This window comes from Coturnix japonica, chromosome 9, assembly GCF_054131305.1.
Source record: "Coturnix japonica strain WE chromosome 9, WE-NBRP24, whole genome shotgun sequence".
NCBI lineage: Eukaryota > Metazoa > Chordata > Aves > Galliformes > Phasianidae > Coturnix > Coturnix japonica.
In genome coordinates, this window is record NC_140671.1 from 5,230,395 (window position 1) to 5,246,770 (window position 16,376).

The 16,376-nt window shown below is 38.4% G+C and overlaps 2 protein-coding genes across 8 annotated transcripts in view; one reads left to right on the plus strand and one right to left on the minus strand.

The window, feature by feature from the left end:
• The window catches only part of KNTC1 (kinetochore associated 1), a 32,249-nt gene extending 19,849 nt beyond the window's left edge, over positions 1 to 12,400 (plus strand). For 4 of the 6 annotated variants that reach the window (XM_085555618.1, XM_085555621.1, XM_085555620.1 and 1 more), the window contains 22 exons: positions 207 to 323; positions 685 to 794; positions 1,023 to 1,233; positions 1,588 to 1,677; positions 2,015 to 2,186; positions 2,553 to 2,611; positions 2,760 to 2,976; positions 3,505 to 3,575; positions 3,963 to 4,173; positions 4,282 to 4,391; positions 5,017 to 5,066; positions 5,706 to 5,784; positions 6,377 to 6,495; positions 7,023 to 7,158; positions 7,464 to 7,559; positions 8,331 to 8,387; positions 8,838 to 8,892; positions 8,966 to 9,029; positions 9,139 to 9,268; positions 10,882 to 11,318; positions 11,523 to 11,613; positions 11,879 to 12,400. In XM_085555618.1, coding sequence (XP_085411744.1) covers positions 207 to 323; positions 685 to 794; positions 1,023 to 1,233; positions 1,588 to 1,677; positions 2,015 to 2,186; positions 2,553 to 2,611; positions 2,760 to 2,976; positions 3,505 to 3,575; positions 3,963 to 4,173; positions 4,282 to 4,391; positions 5,017 to 5,066; positions 5,706 to 5,784; positions 6,377 to 6,495; positions 7,023 to 7,158; positions 7,464 to 7,559; positions 8,331 to 8,387; positions 8,838 to 8,892; positions 8,966 to 9,029; positions 9,139 to 9,268; positions 10,882 to 11,318; positions 11,523 to 11,613; positions 11,879 to 11,932 — 2,736 coding nt within the window. In that variant the 3' untranslated portion in view covers positions 11,933 to 12,400. Of the gene's footprint in view, positions 1 to 206; positions 324 to 684; positions 795 to 1,022; positions 1,234 to 1,587; positions 1,678 to 2,014; positions 2,187 to 2,552; positions 2,612 to 2,759; positions 2,977 to 3,504; positions 3,576 to 3,962; positions 4,174 to 4,281; positions 4,392 to 5,016; positions 5,067 to 5,705; positions 5,785 to 6,376; positions 6,496 to 7,022; positions 7,159 to 7,463; positions 7,560 to 8,330; positions 8,388 to 8,837; positions 8,893 to 8,965; positions 9,030 to 9,138; positions 9,269 to 10,881; positions 11,319 to 11,522; positions 11,614 to 11,878 lie in introns of those variants that run through there. The other 2 variants (XM_015877836.3, XR_014949069.1) reach the window with 2 other exon arrangements.
• Position 12,401: 1 nt separating this feature from the next.
• VPS29 (VPS29 retromer complex component) lies at positions 12,402 to 16,326 on the minus strand. 2 transcript variants are annotated; one of them, XM_015877889.2, is made up of 4 exons: positions 16,253 to 16,326; positions 14,491 to 14,682; positions 13,874 to 14,109; positions 12,402 to 13,544 (listed from the first exon to the last, which is right to left on the minus strand). In XM_015877889.2, exons 1-4 carry the CDS (start codon positions 16,253 to 16,255, stop codon positions 13,427 to 13,429), a joined length of 549 nt encoding a protein of 182 aa, XP_015733375.1. In that variant the 5' UTR covers positions 16,256 to 16,326; the 3' UTR covers positions 12,402 to 13,426. The 2 variants fall into 2 exon arrangements, with proteins under 2 accessions (XP_015733375.1, XP_085411926.1); XM_085555800.1 differs by having other exon boundaries at positions 15,932 to 16,326.
• Positions 16,327 to 16,376: the final 50 nt, after the last annotated feature.

Consider the following 16,376-nt stretch of genomic DNA (forward strand, 5'->3'; position numbering starts at 1 on the left):
ATTTTTGGAGATAAAACCTGAATTTTAAAGTTTTCAACTGCCAACTTGGGAGGTGAGGGGATCCTAACATCTGTAAGAAGTTTTTACCTTACACAGTTATGTAATCATCTGTGAATTGTTTTAATCTCCTCTAAGAATTTAGGTCTTACAATTCCTAGTTTTCAGATTATTTACTGTATTTCTATTTCCCTTCCCATTCCTTTAAGTCAGTAGCTCTGGTTGGAGCACAGCTTGCTACCCAATATGGTGAAGCAACAGAAGAAAACAAATTCCGAGAGCTGATTACAGACGCAGAATGGGGCATCCAGCTTGGTAAATTTGGTGTGAGTTTGATTTTTATCTATTATTTTAGAATTTTAATAGCTGATGAAAGGTTAAGATATTCTGATATGTAGCCCTTGTTGCTTTTAGATGATTTGCTATTCAAAAGTACAGAAAGTTAGGTTTTATTTTGTTTTTATTTTATTCATTCTGCCTGCTTAAGTAAAGCTCAGAAAATGAGAAATGTAGTAATTGAGTGTGCTTAAAAGAATTTTAATTAACAAATGTTCTGCTTTTCCTGATCTAAAAATCTCTGGCTTGACACTAACTTAAAACAAAAAGGTTGACTATGTAAGGAATTAGTCCTGATATTGTACAAAAGACTTCTCTGGGAGGATGGTGACATTTTTACTTTATCCATAGATTTCTTTTGAGACTGTATTTAGGCAACCACCATTAAGGAAGAAGGAACTCATAAGAACTCTTGTACAAAATCCAGAAGTAGGCACAGATCTCATACTGAATTACTGCAGGTAATATTTGAGTCTAATCTGTTCTGTTTAATTGCTGCTGTAATAATAACCATGCCTGCAGAAACCTATTGTAATTTAAGCAGATATGGATGTACGTAGTATCTAAATAATTCTTAAAAATAAAATTAGCATGAATCAGAATGCTTACTGGTCTCTGGTGAATTTGGTCATAAGGAAATCACAATGACATCAGAGGTCACAAAGAAAAATAACATTGTTTTCTCCTAGAACTTTCATGCTGGACAGTGATGCTGCACTGCAGCTTTGCATTGAAACACTTCTTCTCAAGAATGCTAATAGAAATCACATTGAAGATGACTCTGCAGAATACAGTGAGAAGCAATCTCATTGCACGTTACTGGCTAGAGTGCTAGAAATAATTCCTCTACTGAAAAGCACAAACAATCTGGTCACTAGTCTCAGTGGGATATTGTACAAGGTAAAAACAAACAAACAAACAAAAAAAAAACTACAAAAACAAAAAAGCCAAGCTCCTTCTGAAAAGAATAAACATGCCATACCAAAACTATGTCAATGCCCTATGTTGGAAGTAGATAGAGGCAAAAAGAAAGTATATCTGTTCTCTATATGTAATACCTCGATCTTTTTTGGGGGGGGAGGAGGGAGGGAAGTGATTTAGTATCATGAAGTGGGGTTTTTTGTTCTAGAGAATGATGCTTATATTCTTTCTTCAGTGTTATATTGATATAGTTATATTTAAATTGAAAAAAAATCAACTCAGTTTTGTGTTTTGTAAGACAAATCTTATAAAATAGGTCATTATTTTGAACAGCTTGATCCTTACGACTATGAAACTATTGAAATTGTCTTGAAAGCGATACAGAATGCTGATGAAAGAAATACCAATATTCAGCTGAATCAGGTATGTCCAAATACGATGCTGTTACCTTGTCAATGGCTTCGGTATTCTGTTCTCTTGTTTTCCCCTATTTACTAGCGTAGTTACTCAAGGGTCTGTTGAAATTAGTGGAATTATGCTAACAACGCAGCTGTCATTCAGAAAATAAAATTCATAACTACTGATCTCTAGCAGCTTCTCAACAGTAATTCATAGCAGGGATAAAAACTGTTAGACATGTAACAACTCCTCATGGAAATACTTATAATACTTAGATATCTATTATACGCATCTCCTGTCTTAGGCATTTTTCTCATGAGGGAATAGAGTAGTCTTATGGCTTTTTTTTTGTCCTCCACAGGCTTTGAGCCTTCTCAAGCATCTGGAGTCATATAAAAGAATTTCTCCGCCTGTGGACCTGGAACACCAATATGTTTCAGAGCACATGATTCCTTTATCTCCAGCTTCTGAAACCAGACTACCCTTTCATTTGATATTCTTCAGAACTGCGCAGTGTTTCTGGAACATTATATGTATGTTCAGAATTCTTCCCAGCTTTATATATGTATGTTTGCCTTTCTCTGATAACTGTGAACTTTGAAGTTTTAGGTTAATATAAACATGAACTTGAACAAATTTAACGTACTAATACAGTTATCTTCCCAAGTGCTTCTGAACACAATTGTGCTCCCAGGTAGCTGGCTTGAGCCAAGATAATACACACAATGCAGAATTCATTCAGAGCGCCTAATTAAGTTTGCCTTCCTTCACTCTCAGTGGAGGCCTGCACTTAACTGCAGTGCAACTGAAACTTCAAGTGTTTAATTTCCTAGATGAAGCTGCAAGAGGACTGTGACACTGCCATAAGCATCTGTTGTTTTTTTTTTTTTGCCTTGCAGCTGCAGAGCTCAGTGAGGAATCTTTACCAACACTTCTGTTGATTTCCAAACTAATGAAGGTAAAGTTGAATCTTAAAAAGGATTTCTTTCTAAATTTTCCTTTTTTGCCTCTATGTGAAAGAAAGTAGGAATTTTTCTTCAGTCTTTTGTGCAGATTTGGTCTCACTGTAGACACTGACAACAGTGTCTTCTTTAATGCTTTTCTAGGTTTCACTGGATACCTTATACATGTCTGCTGCTCAGCATGTCTTCCAAAAAAAACTGAAACCAAAAATATTTGAAATGAGAAACACTGGGTATACATCAGTTGTTAACAAGGAAACAACTAAGACTGTGCAGACAATTCAGTCATATCTACTGTCTATAATCAATCCAGAGTGGGCTGTAGCTATGGCTCATAAGATGGCACATGAATTTCCCACAGGTAAGGTGCATATCTGATGACTTGATGGGTGAAGTAGTGATAGGAGGAGAATAGATTTAAGAAAACAAAAGCTAGGCTGTAATCAAACACCAGATAGTATTCTTGGATACTTCCAGGCAAAGCTGGTGAACAAAACCACATTTTTCTCCTACATCAGACTTTGAAAAGTCTAGAATGACACTCATTGTATAACCCAGTATCACTATTAAATACTTTCCTTTCTTTTCTCTTAAGTTATACTGTCTTGCTTAAAGTTCTTTAACATTTAGTTTTCCACCACATATCGTGTTCTGCCAGACAAGTTGGCCTGCAGAAGCAAATATTTCAGCCAAGTTCAAGCTAGCTTCTCCCTTCACAGAATCTGGACAATTTTGTTGCTCTTTAGGAACAAGAGCTCTCCTAATCTTTTAGATAGCTTAAAAGAAACGAATAAGAGGTTAAAACAGATATTCTGTATATGGTAAAGGAGATTCATGAAGACTCATTTCACTTATTTTCCCTTTTGTTTGTTTGTTTTTTAAACCAAAGGTCCTGACCAGATTCAGGCATTGAAATTCTGTCTCCATCTAGCTGAGAAATGGCTTAATACTGCAGCTAAGGTAACAGCAATCTTCTTGTAAAGATTTCCTTGATTTTTATAGTAAGGTATTTATGTTCACTTTCTGCCTCTTGGTGTTTTGAATAGCAATATACAAACTGTATCATAACAAGCCCTCATATGAAAGATACTGTATTTCTGGGAAGTTTCTGCTTAATTTTAATTTGTTTTACATGTTCCAAGACTCTTTAGGTGTTTGTAGGAGTGTATGCATATAAGTCTGCACTGGCTTTTCATCCTTGAGCTGATATTTCATGATTTGTAGGACAGGGTAAATGAGAATCCCATCCTTGTTTATAAACATCAAGCTCTGTATAGAATTGCTGAGAAGCAATTTTTAAAAAGTTTGTTTCTTTTTTTTAAATGTAAAACTGTGGTTTTCCTAAAGGGTGAATCACACGAAAAAGCAGAAATCTTACAGAAGAAGTTACATATGCAGTATAAGCGATCAGCAACAGAAAGTGTTCTAATAACCTACAAGCTGAACACTGCAGAGTATTTAAAGTTCATTGCAAAACCAGCAAACCTTATTGTTTTACTCTATGAACACCACAGTATAGACCAAAGAATCCAAAATCCAACGGGTCGAGACTATCCAGGTAAGTATGTGCATAATCTAGTTTCAAAAGGTGCAAATAATGGCTGTTTACAAAGAGCACTAGGCAAAGTCACACTAGTCTGTTGACGTATCTTCTCTGTTTATGTAGATATCCATATGGCAGCTAAGGAAATAGCTGAAATTAACAACTTGGATATGAACAAAATTTTGAATAAGCTGCTGAATAAGTGGCTGTGTCCAAATACCCTGCCCTCAGAAGTAAGTAATCTCTGAAGATTTGGTTTTGAAGATAAACGTCTGGTGACATAGAATGTGTTTGTTTATTCACTTGTGCAAAAACCTCAGGTTTTTTTGTAGCCTTAGTACACATTAATCTATTTAAGCTGCATCTGAATTCAGAATTTTAACAGTTTTAATGCCATTTTTGTATTGTTGCAAGTCACCCTCTCTAGTGAGAACCAACTGAAATCTTTCTCTTTAATCAGTCTGGAGATTAAAATCTCATTTTTTATGTTACACTAATGCTGTATCACCAGTCAAAGGAAGTAAAAGACTTAGTCACTGAGACAAAGAATCCTATCCCATCGCAACTTAGCAAACCAAGAGTTAATTGCTGCCTATGCAACATACAGCTTTGTGGGAAGAGCGGGGAAAAAACATTGCTTCAAAATGCCATTTAACAAGGGGAGGGACTGGAGAATGGTGTTGACTGCCAAGCACACTTAAATAAAGAAATGATAAAATCAAAATTCCTCCACTTGGCTGCACTAGCAGGAGTGCCCAGCTTGCTTAAACCTTGTCATAAAAGGATAACCCAGCTATTTATCCTAACAGTTCACAATTCAGATTATTCTCAAAACTGTTTTCTTATGTCTCCTTAAAGAAAACTCAAGAAATCTTTACAGACGCACAGGAAGATGAAGAACTCCGCAGGTACAGACTTTGTTTTGTATGTAACAGTGAATTATTCTCAACTTGCAAGTTACCTGGCTTTTTCAAGAAACCTAACATTGCATGCAATTCAGAATTTAATCTGCCGCCTCTGGTAAGAGAGAATTCTTACTAGAAGAGGTGATTAAACAAATTTAGGGCAGAAATACTGACATTCTAAAAAGTAAAGTGCTCTTTCCTACTATATAAATGGAGTTTGCTTTTTTGATCAGTAAATACTAAGACACAGAGCTGCAGAGGAGGCGTAGCTACCTCCAAACACTTCCAGTTCTGCTACTTTGTTAGTGCAAGAGCTACTTTTTAAGGCAGACTGAAAAATAATTACTTCCAGGTGTCAGAAGAAGCATAGTTTCTTTTCCTCTCTGAAAGGTAATGTCATGCACATTTTTGTTTTCTGGTGACATCAATACTGATTCTGTAGTGAAACACAATTGGCAGTAACTTATACAGTTATTTTAAGAGTAGTTTTATGAATTATTTGGAGGTTTTCTTCCCACGTTCCTTCAGACCTCTTATCCTCAAACTCTTTTTGACAGGATATGTATTTAAATTTGAATGAGAAACAATTCCTTGCTTTTCAGTAGCTACGCTGTATTCATTAAAAACAGTTCATTTTTGCAGGGTTATATATCTACTTCAGTCACACCCAATGGATTATAGCTCAAGAATGCTTTTTGCAATTACAACATCTGCCACATCTGTAAGTTCTTAAATCCTAGTTTCAGCTTGCTATTTATTAGATTTTTATCTGTAATTAAAATCAAGTGTCATCTGCCAAACTGCATTGGTTCATCCTGAAAGCTGCAGATGATTTATGTGAGCTCTGTGATTCTCTGCTTCCATATGTTGCCTTTAGAGCAGAGCCGTGGTGTTCCTTGAATGTTGCTATTGACTGCTAAGAGCAGCCCTTGAACTCCGGGTTTTCTGAGTTTATTGTTAATATTACCTGAATATGGCTTCATTAAACATTTTCTAGAATGCACTTCAATATAACAATATTTTACGTTACTTTGGGTGGAATTTAAACAGAGAGAAAGTCTTCTGATACAGATTTAACCTTTTATCATTACTGGAGATATTTGTGATTTATAGTATCACAAATATTATTTTCTTGCCTGCATTAATAGCCTTACATCTAGGAGAGAACTGGTTTAGCAGTGTTCTTTGAAGGTGACAATCTACCTCAATTAGGTGGTATGAAAGCACATTTCTGACAGAAATCTTAGAAAAATCCTACAACACGAGCTGCTTTCTTGTTGCTCACTTTTCACTCTTTTTTTGCATCCCCCCAGCCCATTGGCGTTAATCAGCTGACGTTTGCACACAGGAGCAGAGCACTTAAGTGTCTGCTCTACTTGGCAGATACCAACACTGTGGAATCACTCTTCAAGAAGCCCATTAATAAAGTAAAGTAAGATGAACTTTCCTGTAGGTCTTCCTTAATAGCAATGTGTTATTAGTCTTTGGCAGACTTTAGAAAGAAATTATATTTGAAGAATCTGTTTGTTTGTTTTCCCCTTTGAGCTCTTAAAATGTATTTTGGAAGAGCACGATTTCGTATTTAAACTTCACTATAATTCAGTCCTGTGTATCAGATGCCTAATCTATAAACCTGATATTATATAGAAAATATTTTGTTCCATTTTCATGAACTGCAGTTATTTGAATCGGCACAGAAATATTTTCTTTATATGTTTAGGACTCTGTTCAGATTCTGCTCTTGAATAGCTCACTTCAAGACTAAATTATCCTTGTAAGTTCAAAACTGGTCATCTTGCAAAGACAGTTCCCTGCAAATTAGACCAAAATCCCGCAGCTAAGTTCCATAGAAGATATCCAGAATACATACAGTTCCATGTTGGCAGTTTGGGGTTAGGGGCACCTACTGGAATGTGATATTTATCATTAGCTTGTGATTTTTTTTGTGAATTTTTACAGGTATTTTCTAAAATGCTTAATTTACCTGTCAGAGTTCGAAGTCTTGAATATTCCATATACCTATGAATCATTTAATAAGAGTCCTAAGGAAGGAATGATTAAGGGGCTATGGAAGAACCACAGCCACGAACCCACGGTATGCTTCTTAGATCCTTTGCAATTTAAAAGGGGCAGGTAAATGAGATTTCCAGGTAGATGATAGTACACAACAAAATTACACTTATCTCAAGCATAGATGTACTTGTTTATTTTTGCTGTTCTTATTTAATTCTCTTCCTATATATATATATAAATTTTCAGCATGGCTTGGTTGAAATATTCCAGCAGTTAAAGGTTCCTATAATGCCAGCAGAATCTAAAAATTATACTGGAAAACAGTAAAGATTTGAAGATCATGAAGGTGAGTATTTGTTAGAACACAGTGTCCTTTCTCTCCTTTAGGCTGTCAGGCTGGTGACTGAGCTCAGCCTAGAATATAAAGTATATGATTTCCAGCTGTGGAATGGCCTACTACAGAAACTTCTTGGTTTCAATATGGTAAGGAATTTTTAAGCATGAAATTCTTAAGCATGAAGGTAAGAAAAAGCCTTCTTTTAGCTACTGATTTCTATGGGATGTGATGTACTCACAGTGAGCTTACAATTTATATATGTATCTATAATATACAACTGATGTTGTTTGGCACTGGACCAATGAAGCTTTGAGAAATTTGTCTTTTAATGTTGCTTTGATCTTAAGTTGTTCTGGCTTTTTTGTTTGATTCGATTTGTTTGGTTTGGGGTTTTTTTGGCCTTTCAGATGGCAAGAATAAGCCCTACGATGATAACTTCATATCATTACAACTTGCATATTTTTGTATATACGTATTCACATAAACACACACCACCTATGCTCAAAAAATATTACCTTTATAATTAATTTATTATGATAATAATCCTGATTTTTGCCACTCACAGTTTTATTTACATACTGACAATCACAGGCAATGCTGCTACAATCTAAGGAAGTAGATGTACCTGGCAATGACAGTATGTCAAAAGTAGATATTCAAGCTAGCTTTAGCCTAATAAGACTTTTGCACTTAATAGCAAAGATGATATCCTGAAGTTGTAGGTATTCACTGAAACATCTGCCACTGCTGCTAGGGATAGCTTAATTAAGGCACGTCACTTCTCCCACAGGAGCAAAAGTGCCTTGAGGAATTCTAAGCTGACATCCTGCAGACAACAAACCTAACACAGCTCTGTACATCACTGACAAATCTTTAAAAACACTGTAGCATTTTATAATGGATTACCTTTGTTTCAGATTCATTATCTTAGGAAAGTTCTGATCACGATTACTGGGATTCATTCGTTATGGCAGGTAAGCAAATGTTCTGTGGCTCCTACTCTTCTTCCCTGAGCAGGAGTTTAACTTCACATTTGTACATATAAGTGAATGGTAGCCATCTACCCAAAGGGGCGTTGTGCATGAGAAGATGCCCCTTGAATTATTTTATGACACTGCAATATGCAAATGAGTATAGTTATTAATTACTGATTAACACAGTGTATTTTGCACTGTGGTCAGTAAATGCTTATTCTGAGGGTTTTTAAAACTGAGCAGAATAACTTAACAATCAGTCAAAATATAGCAAGTTCTTAGACTACAGGGTGAGGAAAGCAGTGTTAGAGAATGGTTCATCCAGTATAAAAAGAAAACATCCCTTCCTTCCACCTGCAATGGGTTAAGGTGCCTGTGTTCACAGGCATAATAGTACATAATAGTACATAAATAAGCAACATTGTAACCTGAGTATTTTGCTGCCTGTAGATTCCCAGCTTCAGTCGAGCTTGGCGAAGTGTGGTTTTATCACCATTTCTCACAGGTAGGATTATTAACTATCATGCTTAAATAGTAACTTAAATGATTTACTTTATCATGGCTTCTTTATCCCTTAGCTTCATGTCCACCGAGTCCTAAACAGATAGAGGAATGCCGTGAGTGTTTTGTGATTCTGCTCAAGTAAGTGTTTTATCTAGCTCAAAATTCTCAAGTGGTTCTGTTGACAGTACTGAGCCATCTATTTATACATAGCATGGCTGAGAACATCCTTCCTCATCTTCTGCTGAAGGTGTCCTGTACTGGCTGATTTGGATGTCATTGGAATAGCTAAACAATATGTACAGTTGGACCTTCCAGCTTTTGCCTTGGGATGCCTGATGCTGATTCCTCAGTCTGAGAAGAGGGAGCAGCAAATTCAGGTAAAGAAGTTTCATATTCCAACAAGGGAAATTCCTCTTATATGTGTTATGTTCAATAGAGACTGAAAGACAGCAGTTTCAGACTAACAGCAGCCCATCACTGCCATCAGCTGTTAGGCACCTCCCAACCATAGAGACCACTACCTCAGACTTCTCCTTTTGAAAGGGACCATGTGAACACTTCCTCATTTTTCAAGCTTCAAGTCACTCTCAGCAGCTTTGCCATAGAACTGCCTTTGTTGAGTTAGAGAGTACATTCTGGGATGGGTTAGAAGATAGTTTTTAGTGGCTGACTCACACATTTGCACCCTGAAAAATATGCATCCAAGTTTTAGATTCCCTAACACCAAACATTTGCTTATGATGCTTAGTCCACATGGAAGAAAAAAACCATAGAAACATACACAAGACATACGCCAAAGCAACATACAAAGCTACTGACAACATACCTAATTGCCAAGGGCTAATTCAACATCAGACTGTACCTACTGAATCCTGCTAATAAAGATGCTCAATAGGCAAGTTCTGCCTAACTTTCTCTTTCACAAACAATGAGAATTAAGCTTTATGGAGCAAGGAAAGGCAATAGTATTGCTTTCTACAAGGGTACAAACATGCTCATAAAGGTATTTGTCAAGACACAGTTCAGAAAACAATACAAGAAGCGACTTACTCTTTCTGAAGGTCAGCAAAGTCTCCAGAAGGGGAGAGCTCTGAGTAGAGACCCTTCTGCTGCTGCTGACCCTTAAATGAGAGTGAGGAGAGGTGGATCCTGGGTTCATTGTTTACAGCTGTGTGCCCTGGGTTAGCCACGCCTTCTCACCTGCTACTCAATCACTGGTTCAGGCCATGACCTAGCAATCCCCATACATTTACTTAGTTTCCTTTCTGTTCTTTCTTTCCATTTATTTATGCCCTGCATCATTCTTCCAGGTAAAATGTTAAAGGCTGTTCTTGTATCCATCTTGAGCAAAATGGCACTAGTAAAGGCATCTTAAGATCTTAGTCCTTCAGTATAGTTAAGGTCAGGAAGATCTTCCCAAACCACAGTACCAGTGAAGAAATCTAGTCTGCTGGCAATGAGTCAAAAAACCTGCAACCTCTACCTGAAAATAACTTTTTTAAGTTATAGAATCACAGAACAGCCTGGGTTGCAAAGGTCCACAATGCTCACCTAGATTCTACCCCCTGCTATGTGCAGGGTCACCAACCACCAGACCAGGCTGCCCAGAGCCACATCCAGCCTGGCCTTGGATGCCTCCAGGGATGGGGTATCCACAGCTTCCTTGGGCAACCTGTTCCAGTGCATCACCACCCTCTGGGTGAAAAACTGCCTCCTGATATCCAACCCAAACCTCCCATTGTAGTTTAAAACCATTCCGCCTTGTCCTGTCACCATCCACCCATGTGAACACATGAACAGTCATTAACAGCAATAGGAATAACTTCTTCAGTCAGACTGCACAGATCCTGGTTTGAGAACTTCATGTTTGTGCCTTGAGTTTAAAATATCAATTGCTCCTGAGTAAGTCAAATACTTGTTCTGAAGGGAGAACTTCCACTTTAATTATTTGCAGAATAGTCATTTTTTATTTGTTGTTTTTTTTTACAAGGCTTTCTTGTCAACATGTAATACAGAAACTGTGCTGCAACAAATAGATGAGCATATGAACACTGGAGAAGTAGTGGCTTTTGCTTCTCAGGTAAGTAAACAAGATTTAATTCATTTACCTTTGACTTACTCCAGAAAATCTGCCATTTTTAAGCACTGTAAAAGTAATAATCAAGCATTATGGGAGGTCCAAAAAGAAAAGCCTGGTGGGTTTCTTTATTTCATTCAAAGATTATCATTTTATGATGTAGAAAATATTAATATTTCCCCATTACTGAACTTAAATCTACAGATTAGATCTTTGATTTTGGACAGCATCATAAATGAGAAGCTATATGAAAAGTTCTTGAAAACAAAGTATTTTCCACTGGTGAAGCAACAGCTGATGAGCACTCATCGAATGAAAGAACTGGTGGATTATTTTGCCAGCAAGAACCGGTAGGTTAAAGAACAGGTGATGCATTGCTTACAAAACCTGAATCTCTCCTTTACTTTAGATTTCCACCACCTGGAAATGATGGGACTTGTCTGACCTCAGAACTGCTGAGTCCTACTTTGGTTTATGGTTTAGTGTGTATAGCCTGAATTCTTGGCATTTTAGAGAATTTCTGTTGACAAAGTTGATAAACTTTCCTCCCACAGCACTGAGGATGCAGCAGCCCTGATTCGAGAGTATCAAGAGAAATATGGAAACCCTACTCTGCTGGATAAATCCTCCTCTGATCTTCTGAAGGTAAAATAAACCACTTTTGTACCTCACAGCATTTTTACCTTTTTTCTAATCTGGAACTTCCATTCAACTTCTAGCAAAAAAACTTTAGTCAGCTGATTCTTGAGTAAAATATATTCTATGAAATAAAATCCCTTTATTGATTCAAACACATTTTACTTGAATCACATATGAGCAGTGATAAACCTCACGCTTTCAAGCCCTTTCACAAGCCTCATATTATATTCTATTTTCTAAACCTTTCTCCTACTGTCCTCTTACCCTCCAGATGTACCTGAATGGACCACAGGAGACTTGTGTACAAGAACTGTCTCATCTATGAAGTCTTGATTTACCCTCAGTCTTTTCTCCCTCTGCTGGCAAGATAAGTGTTATGCATCCACAATGCAGATAGTGGTCAAGTGAACACTGAACTAAAACCTGACTGCTCTTTTACCAAAAGCTGGCTCCAGCTTTCCACATCTTCTTTTGTTTTTTTTTAATCTGTTCTTGTTTTACTAGATTTACAGCAGGAGTTCCTATTTACATACAATAGCAACGTTCACATTCTGCACTTTAAGAATTCATTTCATTTCCTTCTGTATTATTTCTCTGCGTTGGAGCCTGCTGTTAGGATCACTAATTTCGTTCATACAGAGAAAACTTTATATAATTACAATCAAGTTTTAAACTAGAAGCATTGTGCTTTGTGTAAAATATAGTTTAAAGACAGCTTCATGTAAAATATACAGACCAATTGTAATTCTAATTACAGTGAGCGCAAATAAACCGACTTCAATATACAAATGAACTTAATCTTTTATCAGCTTTAATGTACAGAGAGATTTGTCAAGAAAAGTTGGTGATGTTTTTCCTGCTGTAGACATGCAGAATTCAAGGAGTGTGAATTTCACTGCATGAAACAGCAGATAACCAAAGTGTCCTGAGTTACCAGGCTCAAACACTGAGTCTTTTTGTAAGCAAAGCAGGTTTATTTCAAATAGAAGTAAGGTTTTTAGCCAAAGTTAATGACACAGAACTAAAGGTTCTACTGATCCTTGATGTTTCATGGATAACTCATCTGTTTCACACAAACCTTTGTGACAGCTGCAGCACAGCCTTCTGCACAAACATTCCACAACCATTTCTTTTGCTGCCAAGGACAACACAAGCAAAGGAAACAGGCCACACCATTCTAAACCCTAGACATTGTGCAGAGACAGCTTTATTTATATTGGAAAATCAGCAGCCTTAAGAAGTAACAGCTGTTAAAATACATTCAGTTCCCTGCAGGTACCTGAGACTAGGAGACACAAGCCCCAGTCTTTCAACTTTTCAGCCTTCGGCAGCAGTACAAGTGCTGTATGGAATTATATTATTTAACACCTGTTTACACAGAGCAAAGTGGGTAGACTTGATATCAAATATAAGCCATAAATAAAGGAAAGCTCGTCACTGTTCACAGATTTAATGAGACTGTCGTTCCCTATAGCACGGCAGTGCTCTGAGTATTACAAAGACTCAAGTTCAGTTTCCTACAGTGAAATTACTACTCCTGTTCCCACTACTGCTGTTTCTTCAGCAGTTCATAAAGCTTTGTTTTAATTTGAAGGGGGATTTATGACAACGTGAAGGAACTGTACTTCATCAGTTAGTGACATAGTTTACAAATCAATTCATACAGAGAAAAGAAAACAACGTTTTAAAGTTATTACCGAGATGTTACACTGTTAAGCTGTTAAACATTAAGTGTAGGTCTGTAAACAAGCAACCAAGGATCGTAGTAACATGCAGCTCTGGAATGAGACAGTAAAAATGCCACACAAGGAAATGTGTTTTAGGATTTTTTGTACTCGATTCTTTCTACTTTCACATCATCTCCAATCAGCTGATAGACGTATGTAACCACTGTGGAAGCCTGGATATCCATCAGCACAAACGAAGGAATGATGTTGCTAGAAAGAAGGAAAAAAGAAATCATATGAGCAGAGGGTGTGTATATAATAACCTTATATAATATAACCTTAACGGCATCTTGCTGTCAGACTTCTTAGCAAGAATCACTCCTGAGGAAAACCAATTTGAGGTTTCTATGCACAGTACATCAGAGCTGGAGCTTTAAGCATTTCAGTCATCTGTTTCAGTCCAGGAGCCTTAGCAAGGACAACGAGCCCTCCCTGCTGCCCCTCACTTAAAGATGTAAACTTTGTAAATATTAACCTTAACAGTTAGTTTTCCTATCAAAAAGAAAATGCCCCACAGCTGTTTCTCATGCTTTACTTACTTCTCTAAGGCATGATAAGCTCCTGTAGCTGATCCTGGATTGATATAGAACTTGTTTTCATGTTCAAATGCCTCAAATTTGTGCGTATGGCCTGAAATGAGGATGTCCACATCAAACTGCCTCTGTAGCAGCGCCAGGCTGGCCATGTCACCCCAAGGAATGACCTGGTGGCCGTGAATCAGACCAATTTTGAACTGTCCAACAGTTACAACTTTCTGTTCAGGATAATTCAGGTTCTAAGAAATAAAAGAAACAAAAGGAAAATAAGCTAAACAAGCCCCACAGACTGGTTAGATGTACAGATTCAAGACTGTCTGATTGGTTCTACTGCCCCAGAATGGGAGCCACATTCTGCTTTTATGAGCTTGGTAAAGATACCAGGAACTTCAGAGGAGCTGACAACTGGAGCTCCTAGTTGCCAAGTCTCAGCCTTAGCTCAGCCCCCAGTTCAGTGTTAATCACACTGACCATGCAAGTCACATTAATAGGAACCCCAACCCTTCTCCTCAAACTAAATAAGCTCAGATTGCCCACTTTTTTTTTACTTAAAAGTAACTCAACCGCTGCCTTTACGTAAAAGCTGAACACAAAATACCACCACCAAAAGGGGTCACTACCTCGTCAAAGTCCCCTCTGACAACATGAACATCCCCAGCCAGGGTCTTGAGGTAGTCATAAGTGTCCTTGGTGCAGAGGTTTCCCGTGCAGAGGATGTGCTGGATCTTCCCTGGAACAAGCAGCTTTTTGAACTTGGCCGGGAGGCTGTTGCATCGATGTGGAATGTGAAGGTCTCCTAATACTAACACCAACTTACCAGGAAAGAAAAACAATTACAGATACTTGAGGTGAGAATCGATAGGTAAAGGAAAGCACCACAATGTCTTCTATTGCCAGCTCTATGTTTCAGTTCTACAGATGCAATGAGAATGTAAATTTAATATGGGGGGAACTTCAAAATTACGCAACCAGATCAAGATGTGTAATGTTAAACTACAGCCTTAGTTCTGCTAATAAAGAAAATAATTAACGCAAGCAAAGTAGCAATAAATTAATTTAGCAAGAAGGGCATGGAAAGCTCTATGCAGTATAGGGCGTAATGCTGCTACACTAAACACACTGGATTTAGAGATGGTGACCCCCATTGCCTTGGTAAATACATCCCTGTTAACAGAGTTTATCTCCCAGTTACAAAGCTTTGTTAAGCAGTTCCCTATAGCTCATCTTCCAGTCATAACATCCTGTAACAAAGACAGCTCCTAAACTGACAGCAACCAGAACTGTTTGTAAGCAGACACAGCCTGTATCCATAGACTGTATACACAGATATCTATGTTTGCAGCAGTAACAACATCCACCCTTCTGTAACATTTGCTTTTACTTGACATGTTTAGGCCACGCAGCCGCCTTTATGGCAGCAGACACCTGAGGAGGCACCGAGCCCTTGGGAGGCTTTGGGAGCTTTTTCCCCTCTATTTTTAATTGAGAACATCTCAGTGCCATCAGGAAACCCACAGGTCTTGGAGAACAGATGGTTGAAAACATGAATAAAACAACACAAGAGCAGTTTAACCTACAGGCTAAAGGCAACCCAGGGCAGAACTACAGGCCTTTCAATAGTTCAAGCTATTAACATCACTGTTGAGATGATGCACTGGAATGCATGGAAGAAAATGGGTTGCGAGTGGTTAAAGCGGCGGCACTCAGAGGATGCTCTCAGTGACGGTTGAAGGTCTGGGCCATGGAATAGCAGTTCTGCATTCGATATTTAATCGAATATCTAATATCGCTATCTAATCAAACCGCTGCCACTCACAAAACCCCAACAAAGCTCCAAGCCCTTTTTCCTTTGCTGACCAACAGGCAGGTCCCGTGTTTTCCCCAAACCACGTTTGAGCTCCTGCTGATTAAAACCCATCATAAATAGAACGAAAAACCCTCCCAGCTCTGTAAGCGACACCAACAGAACCAAACGGCACCGCAGCGTGTTACACCCGGAGCTGAAGGGATGAGAGCAGCAGCCCCGTCACAACGCAGCCCCAGCGCCGGGAGGGAACTTACTCTGTGCCCGGCCTGAGCGGGAGGAGGAGTTGATTGCAGACAAGGGAATGGGAAACAAGGCGAGGCGTGATCAATGTTAAACCAAGGAAAAGCAACAGAAAAGAAAACAGAGCCAAATGAATAGGCGAACCGTAACGAATGGAGCCGATGTTATGAGAGCGGCGTCAAACCATTCGAATAAATAAATAAATTAAAAACAACAAACAACAAAACAACACACGGTTCCCTGAGCGCGGCCCTCCCCGCTCCCTCCCCGCTCCATGTCCCTCAGTTCGGCCCCTGGTTGTGGGGCTCCTCGCTGCGGCCCGGCTCCGCTCTCACCATCCTGCTCCGCACCGCTCGGCCCCCTCAGGCAGCTCCCGGAAGTGAAGCGGCCTACTTCCGAAAATCAAATGGCTTCTCCCCGGAAGTTTGGCCTGTGTTATACGCCCCTCCGCTACGGCTC